The following is a 12245-nucleotide window of genomic DNA, read 5'->3' as shown; positions in this document are numbered from 1 at the left end:
TAAAAAAATAAATAAATAAATAAATAAATAAATAAATAAATAAATAAATGGATTTCTGGCCATGGTAAGCAGGTGAAGGGGTTTTATTTTGATTTGGGACAGGGTAATATTGAAGAGGGCTGCTCCTTTCAAAGGATATCAAAGGCTGACTCCAACACAAATTCTCCCCCTTAAAGATGCCTTGGGCAAAGGTGTGTCAGAAAGCGAGGTGCGGGGGCTGTCCCATTTTCCTACCCTTCTTTCTTTGAAATTCACTGTCATTCCTGGTTCTCAGATGTGGGCCCCAGAGCCAGTTTCCAAAGGACTTCTCACTGGGTGCCTCCCACCTCTTCATTCCCTGGATGTCCTGTGACCTGTCTCTGGGCAGGCAACCATGGCCTCCTGCTCAACTCAGACTCTCCCAACCAGGATAGAGTCAGATCGTGTGTGCCCCAGGCCTTCTCAGGAAGGGCAGGGATGCCTGGATGCAGAAGAGGCCCTGGAAATGAGTGACAAGGCAGGTCTTTTTATATAAGTGTGAAGATGATAGTTAAATGACATGACAACTCTGCAAGACTTGGTAAATCTCTTTAGAATGTGAGGTCTTTTCTTTTTACTACTGTGGTGTCAGGGGGAAGTGCTAACGTTAATTAGAGACTCCATGGACTAAAAGTGAGAAAAGAAATAGCCAAAATTTACTTTGAGTTAGACCCCTTCCAGTTCTAGCCATTTCTGTAAGCTACATGCTATTTATGCCTAATAACCATGAATTAAGACAATGACACACACACACACACACACACACCCCTATTTGGGACTGATTAGTCTTCTACTATACCACAACACCCAATTCTACACATGTGCCCAGGCTTCTGGAGTTGCAGTGAGTTGCCTTTTGCGTCGGGCAGGGGAGTGGGGACAGTTTTCCACAGCTTTAGAACAACTAGCAAGCACCCTGGCCTTGAGCCTGAGTGATGGGACTCTGTTTGGTGTGCTTTGGAGGAGCAAAAAGCTGAGACCAGTCAAGAGACCCGGGGCCATGAGCCTGACCAGGAGTCTCTTAACCTGGGTGCTGATGCGGCAAAGATGCTGTCTGGACGTGGCAGTGGGGATGGAGAAGAAATGATGAATTTGAGGCACATTTATGCGGTGATGTGTTAACATGGGTATGAGTGAAATGGACGAGTTAGGTAACTCTAGTTTCAAACATGGCCCATGAGTGGATGGTCTGATCATATATTGAGACAGAAGACGCAGGTGAGGTGAGGATGTCGAGTTCAGTTTTGGACTCATGGAGGCTGAGTGCCTGCGGGATATCAGGCGGTGATGTCCATCCAGCAACTGGAGGTTCACCTATGAGGCTTGGGCAAGATGTGAGGGCTGGAGGGAAAGGTGCTGGAATATGGAAAGGCATCAGTTGGAAGGTGGAATGTACAGATAGGGGGCAAGTATGCAGGAGAAGAGAAGTGAGCTGAGGATAGAAGCCTGAGGCAGTCCACAGAGGAGAGACAAGATGTGGCTGGAGAGGTGGGATTCTGCAGTACAGTTCATGGTGGTGAAGGTGTGGTTCTTTAAACAGAAGGATTTAAGTGGAGGTGAATGAGGAAGGTGGGATCTCATTCCCAGGGCAGAGTTTTGTCAATTGGTCTGTATAGATGAAATCTACAAAATTAAATTGGGTTCCAAGTTCTTGGCAATTCTCTTGAATGAAATTGGATACAATGATTATATCTTCCATTTAAGGTTTATTGAGATATGTTAGGAAATTGCACATGGGCACTCAGACCCCACCAGTTCTCAGTATCTGAACCTCCTGAAGCAGCCCTAGGAGCTCTGCCAGCCTTTCTGTCCTGGACCCTTGGGCTAGTACTTCCTGGGCTGCCCTTCTCGCTGCTCCCTATAAGTACATCTGTACCCTCCTCCCAGTCAGCCTGTTTTCATCTGAAAAAGTAATATAGTCATTTTTAAAGGCAAATGATACTACAAGATATTCAGTGATAAGTAAATCCTTCTCCTACCTAGGCCCCAGTCCTCAGTCCTTTCCCATTCTACCCTGCAAAGCAACTCCTGTTGCCAGCATCATGTATATACAATATCCTTTTGGAGACACTACAGCTGTGGGCTGAATCCAGCCAGCTGCCTGTTTTTGTAAATAAAGTATTATTGGAACTCAGCCACACCCACTCATTGAAATATAATCTGTGGCTGCTTTCCCACCACAACGGGCAGAGTTGAGTAGTTGTGACTGAGACAGTATGGCCCACAGAGCCAAAAATATTTGCTACCTGGTCCTTTAAGAAAAAGTTTAGGCTGAGGGTGGTGGCTCATGCCTGTAATCCCAGCACTTTGGGAGGCTGAAGTAGGAGGATCACTTGAGACCAGGAGTTCAAGACCAGCCTGGGCAGCATAGTGAGACTCCATCCCTACTAAAGAAAAAATTAGCTGGGCATGGTGGCACACACCTGTGGTGCCAGCTACTCAGGAGGCTGAGACGGGAGGATCGCTTGAGCCCAGGAGTTCAAGGCTGCATTGAGCCATGCTTGTACCGCTGCACTCTGGCCTGGGGGACAGAGCAAGACCTTGTCCCAAAAACAAAAAAGAAAAAAAGTTTGCTAGTGTATGTTCTTTGTATGTATAGACATGTAAGCATACTATACATGCTTCTGCATTTTGCTTATTTTTATTTCACAGTATTACTTAGAGATTGTTCCCCATTGGCATGTACATGCAGATTGGTCTCAGGCCTTTTCACATAATATAGCATGGATGTAATTTAATCAATGCACTGTTCAAGGATGTTTGAGATATTTTCTGTCTTGCCTGAATACAAAACATTGTAGGGAACCTCCCTGTGCTTGACTTTGCACACACACGGGATCTTCAGGGTGGGTACATTTAAAACTAACAGGTATTGCCAAATTGCTCCCCCTCAAGGTAGTTTTTACACCCCACCTACTACTCTCAGTGAAAAATCACGCCCTTTTTATTTTAAGGGCTAAATGGCTAATCCCTGTGTGGAAATGGGTGTTACCAAAATAAAAAATAAGGAAAATATGCAAGTTTACCCAATTTTGTTATCTATACATTTTACAGTCGCTAATACTTAGTATAGCTCCTTTGGGTGTCTGCCTACCACCCTTCTTTCTGAAGGTGGGGTTCCCTGGGCTTTCCTTGTTTGACTTCAGACCTGGATCTAATCGGGATCTGGAGGTAGAATCAAGACAAATGTTCCCTTTGGCCTCAGGTGAGTCCTTTGCCTCTCTGAGGCCCTCTTGATGACATCCAGTTCTCTAGACCTCTGCCCAAACCAGAGCAATCCCTCCTCAAATATGCTAAGCAGAAATGCAGACAATATAAGACACACTATATTTATATTTTAGGAGTTTACATTACCTTCCCTTCTATTTGGAAATCAACATCTCTCAAAATTAGGTATAGTTAACACAGAATACCCCCAAAATACCACCATTCTTCATAATTCCATCTGCTTATTTCTGGATTCTTTCAAGGGTAAAAACCTTGTTTCATTCATCTTTGGGGCCAGCATTCTGCCTAGTATGTGGTAGATTTTGGATAAACTGACGTGATTTTCTCTTAATATTCCAACTGGATTATTTCTTTCTCCTCTTACAGAATGAAGATATTCAAATGTTATTTTAAACATACCCTACAGCAGAAAGTTTTCATCCTGTTTTTAACCCTATGGCTGCTCTCCTTGTTAAAGCTTCTAAACGTGAGACGGCTCTTTCCGCAAAAAGACATTTACTTGGTTGAGTACTCCCTAAGCACCTCGCCTTTTGTAAGAAACAGATACACTCATGTTAAGGATGAAGTCAGGTATGAAGTTAACTGTTCGGGTATCTATGAACAGGAGCCTTTGGAAATTGGCAAGACTCTGGAAATAAGAAGAAGGGACATCATTGACTTGGAGGATGATGATGTTGTGGCAATGACTAGTGATTGTGACATTTATCAGACTCTAAGAGGTTATGCTCAAAAGCTTGTTTCAAAGGAAGAGAAAAGCTTCCCAATAGCCTATTCTTTGGTTGTCCACAAAGATGCGATTATGGTCGAAAGGCTTATCCATGCTATATACAACCAGCACAATATTTACTGCATCCATTATGATCGTAAGGCACCTGATTCCTTCAAAGTTGCCATGAACAATTTAGCTAAGTGCTTCTCCAATATTTTCATTGCTTCCAAATTAGAGGCTGTGGAATATGCCCACATTTCCAGACTCCAAGCTGATTTAAATTGCTTGTCGGACCTTCTGAAGTCTTCAGTCCAGTGGAAATATGTTATCAACCTGTGTGGGCAAGATTTTCCCCTGAAGTCAAATTTTGAATTAGTGTCAGAGTTGAAAAAACTCAATGGAGCAAATATGCTGGAGACAGTGAAACCCCCGAACAGTAAATTGGAAAGATTCACTTACCATCATGAACTCAGACGGGTACCTTATGAGTATGTGAAGCTACCAGTAAGGACAAACGTCTCCAAGGAAGCACCGCCCCATAACATTCAGATATTTGTTGGCAGTGCTTATTTTGTTTTAAGTCAAGCATTTGTTAAATATATTTTCAACAACTCCGTCATTCAAGACTTTTTTGCCTGGTCTAAAGACACATACTCTCCTGATGAGCACTTTTGGGCTACCTTGATTCGGGTTCCAGGAATACCTGGGGAGATTTCCAGATCAGCCCAGGATGTGTCTGATCTGCAGAGTAAGACCCGCCTTGTCAAGTGGAATTACTACGAAGGTTTTTTCTATCCCGGTTGTACTGGATCTCACCTTCGAAGCGTGTGTATTTATGGAGCTGCAGAATTAAGGTGGCTTATCAAAGATGGACATTGGTTTGCTAATAAATTTGATTCTAAAGTGGACCCTATCTTGATTAAATGCTTGGCAGAAAAGCTTGAAGAACAACAGAGAGACTGGATCACTTTGTCCTCAGAAAAGTTATTTATGGATAGAAATCTCACAACCACATCATGAGAGTAAAATCAGGATGGAAATAAGAGGGTATGTGATAAATTGAGTCAGTATGGAATTGAACACTATACTATGCCCAATACTGTTTAAACTCAGTCCTCCCATACTTTAAAAGGTGTCCAAAATTCCATGCACAAGGGAAAGTGAGCTAGCCATTGATGATATTAGCCTGCAGTTGGCTAGGTTTTTTTAATGTTTGTTTTTGCTTGTAATCTCACTGAGCTAAGTCAGAGATCTTAAACATTCAGTTAGTCCTCAAACATTATTGAGCACCTAACTGTATGACAAGCACTTTTTTAGAGACTGTGGCTTATCCTCATCATGGCAATCTCGGTATCTTTAAGTTCTCCACATAACAGTCAGGATTCTACTGAAGTGGTAATCATCCGATCATATAAACCACCCATTTCAGAGTAGTGTTTAAGTACTGTGACCAACACTCCACTTGTCTTTTAACTTACCTTCCAAGATATTTCTTAACCATTAGAGCAGAGGAGGAAAGACTCACTACCTCAGAAAAATCTCAAAGAATAGTCCAATTTCCTGCTTGCCAAAGCATAATCTGCCTTTTGGTGCATTACTTGGTTAATTCAGGGTTGAGGAGACTGTTGGGGGGCATTTATAGTGTATGAAAGTTAAGGAAGGGGGTGAGGATATGGGTTGGGACAGGTAGTACCTAAAGAGGAGCAAAGGGATTTATACAATATTTTTATCATGTTACAAAACAGGATCGTGAATGGCCTTTTTAGTTCAACTGTTTCTTTAAAATGCATTTACTGATTAAAAATAAGAACTGACCAATAGCTCCAAGTGTCACACACCAGAACATTAAGCCTAAGTCTTCAATTTGTAAGTTATCATTCTAGATAAGTTTCTTTACAATGGAATACTTTCTATGGAATCATTATAATTCTGTTTTATGGAACTATCAAGCTAAGAGTCACTAAACTTTCTTGAAAAGGTTGTGTGAAATATGACAGCTTTCTAAATTAATTGTTACAGTCATTTAAAATTTTTTCTTCTCTGGCAACTGTCCAACTGGAATCCAGATTTAAAGTGATGAAAGCTCTAAGTTTCTCGCAGTCTTTTTCTCAGCTTAGTTCCAGAGGAAAACAAAAAAAACCTAATTTTCCTAAGGACACAGTAAGAATATTCATTAAGGATATTTTCTAAACCCCACACTTGAGAAAACCACCAAATGAGTAATATATATATATATATATATACACACACACACACACATACATACATGTGTGTAATGGAATTGTTCTAAAAGTAAAATGTGGTAGGAATGGTGTTCTGAGAATAGGCGAGAACATTTTCACTAGTCTCTTGGGAAATTGTAGAACTCATGTAAAAATTTCTTGGTCATCATATGTCTCAATGGCAGCCTCAGTAAATAAAGATGTAGCCTCAGATATTAATTTAAAGATGTAGTAAATCAAGGCCAAAGTAGGACAATTTGGAAGATTTAAGTATTACATATTTTGAAATGTCTGTGTTCTAAATGTGAAATGCACTTTGCTCATTTTAAAGTTCATAATACTAACTGCCAACTGACACCACTTCTTGTTGCCTTTCTTCTCTTGAACTCATTTTTCTCCCTTTTTATTTACCACCTTCAAATTACTTCATTCTTCAGAAATAACTATTTCCAAGCCCCATTCTTCAGAGTAAGTAAACATTGTATAGAGCTAAGTTCTGCAAAAGATCCATACCAGTTCACTCGTGTGTGACCATGAACAGGTAAGTCACTTTGGTCTCTATGAACCTCAGTTTTCCAGATATTTGAAATGAGCACTTAGATGCCTATCCTTGCTTCTTCCACACAAGTTTTGGGGTTTTTTTTGTGTGTGTGTGAGAATCGATTGAAATAGTATATGAAGTGGTATGAAAATAGGTACAAACTATTGACATTTCAATGTCAGAGCGTGATACCCCTAGGAGTATAAGGCAAACAAAGGTCCAACCCCATTGAAAGACTTAAACATTTACCTTTTCTGAAAAACTATTGAAATATAAAAAGAGGCCCCAGTCACAGGGGCAACTTCTGTAACCAAATCTAGATCTGAGGAAACTCCTGTAACCCCATTTAGGGTTTCTTTCTAAGCCAATAGGGTTACAGGTTGGTACAGTGACTTACATTGAGAATTGGGCTACAGATACTTTTCCCACCATCTAGGATGAAATACATGAGATCCTGTTGAAATCTTGGTTTTTATGGCTTTGGTCATCAGAATAAACGTAAATGCTGGAAAACAAATAACCTCCTGATCCAGTGTCTTGCCTGCTGGTGAGAACTTATTCTATCCCCTGTTTATTGGGAAATTTCCGAAGTTGTTCATCACTTAAATGCCATATTCAAAGGGAACATGGAAGGATGAAGCGGAGAAAGTGCCTTTGAGACATTCACACATTTCTCTGGACTCAGTCTGTTAACATTTCAGGGAGCTTGTCAGATCACACCTTTTTGCCTTGGAAATCCTACAGATTTCCTGTACGCCTTCATATCTGATTCTTCCCTAAAACCTTTGGGTATGATTTCCTCCCTGGTCTTGAGAATGTCCTGCAGTCTGTGTTTTATAATTATTCTTCGTATTTATTGAATCTAGACTTTAAGTTATTCAGAGATCAGACCAGAACCTTAGAGTTTCTAAATTGTATGTGGATATTAAACAATATTAATAATGAAAGAGCTACCAAAACAGTCTATATTGTGTGAACAATCTCTTGTGATATTAGACGTATTTAAAGACCAGTGTTGCTGCTATTTTTAATATTTTGGTTAATTTAAGTGAAATGTACATACTTAAATTTGAAGATTTATCTTGCCTTTCAGAATGTGAAGATATACTTGCATATATTTTGACATATTTCATGGAAAATAAAAATGATAATCCACTTTGTGAATGTAAGTGAATGTATTCTTATGTATGTTATTATAAATGATTTTTGTTTGCATTGATGATGAAATGAGAGTTTTTATACATTTATATTGACTGGTCTCTAAATCTCCTACTATGTTTTCTTATCATTTTTGAAATACAGTTCCCATTATGAGAGTTTTAAATAGATTGGTGTTTCATTTTGTATTATGCTACTATTAGATGTTGATTCTCTGGTATTGTAAAATAAAATATGCTCCAAAGACCCAAACCCTTGGACTTTATGAGCTTTCCTTTCTCTGGTTTTGCTGATTCCCCACATTCTTTCAGTTTATGGCACTTGCCCAGTATTTAAAGAGCAGAGTTAATTTCACTTCAGTGTAAAAGACATTCAGCCTGCGTATTATACACAATATAGGCACATGAACTTTAGCCGTTTAATTTGGTAAAGTCTCAAAGAGTCTTCCAGGATTTCCCTGTCTTCGTCCTCCTTCAGGCTGGTTTCTCCTCTAAGATTAATTAGGTAAAACTCTTGTTTGCTTGATTACTTTATGGAAGTAGTTTTCAGTAGGGTAGGTTGAGCTTTTTATCTCAGGTCCCTCACTTCCTGGAAAATCAATATTCTTCCCTTTCTACTTTTTTTTTTTTTTTTTTGAGAGGGAGTCTTGCTGTGTCACCCAGGCTGGAGTGCAGTGCAACCTCTGCCTCCCGGGTTCAAGTGATTCTCCTGCCTCAGCCTCCCAAGTAACTGGGATTACAGGTGCCCACCACCATGCCCAACTAATTTTTTGTATTTTTAGTAGAGATGGTCTTTCACTATGTTGGCCAGGCTGGTCTCTAACTCCTGACCTCATGATCTGCCCGCCTGGGCCTTCCAAAGTGCTAGGATTACAGGCATAAGCCAACGCGCCCAGCCGAGATCCTTCCCTTTCTTTGAAGGACTCCTGCCTTGGTTGTGAGCGCACAGACACCCCCAATGTCCCCAGGCCTTGCTGGTGGAGGATTCCTGATGAACTTCTGCTCTGTTCTCTCAGCTCTACTGAGCTGAGTATTTGTTATCATCAACCCCCACCCCCTGAGAAGCTCCCTGGCCATTTTTCTTTCACCATTTCTAAATCTGTAACAGTCACCAGCCTACCTACTACGCAGATATGCCCGGGGCTTGCGTATTTCACTCACAAATCTCAATCCATCTCAAGGAGTAAGGGCATGTGGGTAATCTTCAACCTAAAAAAATAAACACTGTACTCAACCTAAGGCTAATTCTAGCTCTCACCAAGCTGGACAACTGTGCAAATCCACAGTAATTTCAGGAACGGGGACTATTTTTTGGTGCCAGTGGTGGTGAGGCAGGTCTATACACAGCATCATATTAAAGACTGATTTGATTCCTACATAGTTTCATATTTTTTTGTTCCCATTGGCACCTACAAATCTACATCTAAACTGGGACAATTGGCTTCTAGTTTCATGAAACTGATTATGAGGAAACTGTGGCAAGAGAGAATGAATAGATCATTGTAAATTTGCTCTCAGTACTGGAAAAAAAAATCTGATGATATAAAACAAACAGCTTCAGAGACAGATGATCAGGCTGTCAACCCACATGGACACACCAAAGCCACAGGAAGACTCTTCACCTGGCCTTACATACAGCCTTCCCACAGAGCAGCAAAGCACACCCTCCTGGAGTACCCTCCGTTGAATCATGCATAAGACAAACAGCCAGAAAATAATCTCAGGGAAAATCATGGCCAGGAACCTGGGTAAATTTATTTTTTGTTCTTGTTTCTTGTTTTGTTCTTTGTTGTTTCTCATAGAACAATAAAGGAAATTAAACAGAAACCACGTGTATTCGTAATTCTAACATCCTAACAAAACCACTATAGTTCTCTGAATGCTCTTATCTAGATACATGTGTTTTGACTTTTGTCCCTACTGTCAATATTTTTACAATCACTCTGCCATGTTGCTACATGGTCTTTATGGCTATGTAATGGTCATACCACAATTCACTCAGCCTCTACTTTATTGTAGGACGTTTGAATTGTAAACTACTTTATTTATTTATTTATTTATTTTTGCTGTCATAAATAACAGTGCTATGAACAGTTTTGTACATACAGCTGTGCTTTCCTTGAATTACTTCCTTATGATGCATTTCCATGACAGAAATTATAATACTGAAGAGAACGGATTTTTAAATTGATTGCTTTTCATGTATGTTTGTTATAAATCAACTTCTCAGAAACCGTGTCGGATGCTTGGTTGATGTATACAACTACAGCCTCTACTTACGTGAAATAAATTGTATTCCTTTATTCTGATAAATGGCTATTCAGATTCTCAAAGTAAGCAAAGACTTTTGCTTAAAACAAGTATGTAGTTTGTCCTCTAGCAGATAAAAGATGATGTTTTAATGCATGGGTAGTAAAGAGCTATTTCAGACTAATGTTCTTAAAGGCTTAACTTTGATGACTGACTCCATTCCAGGAAGGATCTAGAAGTTGCTAGTTTCTTCTAGTATCCATTCTTTCTGGCATCCCTGGTTTTATTCTGAGCAACAACATAACCAGCTGTTAATTCCCAACTTCTCTTTCAATTATGGGGTGGTGGGCAAATGAGTTTTAAGCCTAAGTCACTGGGTGGGACAGACAGCTGAGAGTGCACCTGGAAGGTAATTTACCTAGCTTGCCTTCTCCCCACCTCTCTTGCTTTTTCCTGTGCCTAGAATGTTTGTTACAGCTGAAATTTCAGCAACCATTTTAAAACCATGAGGATGGGAGTTATATGGCAGGGACAGAGTGAAAATATGACATCTGAATCATCCAAGACTACCTACCTGCAGTCTTATTTATGGAAGAAAAAACTTGGTATGTGCTTTAAGCCACTGTCATCTCAAGTCTCTATTACTAACAGCTGGACATGATCCCTGATTTACATAATGTTTGTCTAGGACACAGGTTTTCAAACTCCAGTCTGCATCAGAATCATCTGGAGACCTTCTAAAACACAGATTGCTCCCCACCGTTCCCTCTTTCTCATTAAAGGGGAGGGAGATTTGCATCTCTAACAAGTTCCTAAGTGAGATTGATGCTGTTCTAAACTATGCTTTGAGAACCACTGTTAGGATATCTTTCCTGAACAATATTTCAATATTGCAAGCATTAGGCTGATCTAGTATTTACAATTTTGCAATAAGTATACATACCTCTTGATCCTAAGACACGATAGTTAGAAGTTCAGAAATATTTTATATGCTGTTTTATATGCTTTCTCTACATTGTTGAAGAGGTAGCTATCTATATTTTAAAAATAATGACCAAAGTTGATGCATTTCTATAACTATAGGTCCTCCTAAAATTGTTTTCAACCACATTGCTGCCATACTTGGAACTATTTTATAAAATACAATGAAAAAGAAATGAATTTTGGAGGGTGTGAGTAACCTGAAATCATGGGGGTGAAATCTCGAGTTCAGACCTACGTGTAATTCTATAAAACAAAGATGTATGCTGGTGAGACGGCCTCTATCCAGCTAAGAAAAATTTTCCATGGGAAAAAAATTATGAACTCTAAGGAGAATACAAAGTGGTGCAGGTGTAGCTCAGCTAGAGATAAAGTTTACATGGTCAGGATCGTGTAAATGTTAAATATTGACCTAATCAATGCTACTGATATAATTTACAGGGAACATGAGGGGATAGAAAGGACGAATATGTTGGGTAGGGAGCGTGGGTGGGTATGAAAGACATCAAAATCATCTCAGTGATGGGACTAGGTAGACAATACCTGTAACTGAAAAACCAAATAGAGGAATAGAAAGATGTCACTCCAATTTGTGGAAGCAAAACCAAAAGAACCACTTCAGAGAGTTACAACTAGTCACCTCCGAGGAAAGGAAAGGAGGAATGCTGATTCTGTTTTGCAACAAGCCTTGCAACCACGCCTTTAAACTTTGAAATAAAAACTGGGGAAACAAATAATTAACCGGTAAGGAAAAAGACCTGATCCGTGATCAGACTTCTTGTAATCTAATAGCTAGTGCAAAGAACCAGAAACCTGATAAGAGTGGCTACTGTTTCTGTCCACTCAACCCTTCTTCCATGCCAGAATCTTCAGAGCACAAACAGCCCCCTTCCTGCCCTGAGGTGGTCAGGTGACCCAAGCTGGGCCAATTACAGCCTCTCACAGCCACGGCCACGCTAACTGGTGTAAGGAGTGGGCACCTGATCTAAAGGAGGGGGCTAATCAGGGCTCTTGGGACTTTTTAAATTCCTGCCAGAGAATAAGAATCTCTTGTTCCTTTTTGTTTTTTAAATGACAGAACATAAGGATGTGGGCTTGCTAGCCCAGCACAGCTGTCTCTGTGTCCATACCCCACCACT

At 40.1% G+C, this 12245-nt stretch overlaps 1 protein-coding gene across 7 annotated transcripts in view; it reads left to right on the top strand.

The window, feature by feature from the left end:
* LOC101004082 (glucosaminyl (N-acetyl) transferase 4) overlaps positions 1-8128 on the top strand; it is a 29735-nt gene extending 21607 nt beyond the window's left edge. For all 7 annotated transcript variants that reach the window (XM_021939463.2, XM_009208620.4, XM_017959647.3 and 4 more), the window contains one exon: positions 3613-8128. In XM_021939463.2, coding sequence (XP_021795155.2) covers positions 3614-4975 — 1362 coding nt within the window. In that variant the 5' untranslated portion in view covers position 3613 and the 3' untranslated portion in view covers positions 4976-8128. The remainder of the gene's footprint in view (positions 1-3612) is intronic.
* Positions 8129-12245: the final 4117 nt, after the last annotated feature.

The sequence above is a fragment of the Papio anubis genome, unplaced genomic scaffold (assembly GCF_008728515.1).
Source record: "Papio anubis isolate 15944 unplaced genomic scaffold, Panubis1.0 scaffold158, whole genome shotgun sequence".
NCBI lineage: Eukaryota > Metazoa > Chordata > Mammalia > Primates > Cercopithecidae > Papio > Papio anubis.
Note: the sequence above shows the minus strand (reverse complement) of the source record. Positions and strands in the feature narration are given on the sequence as shown.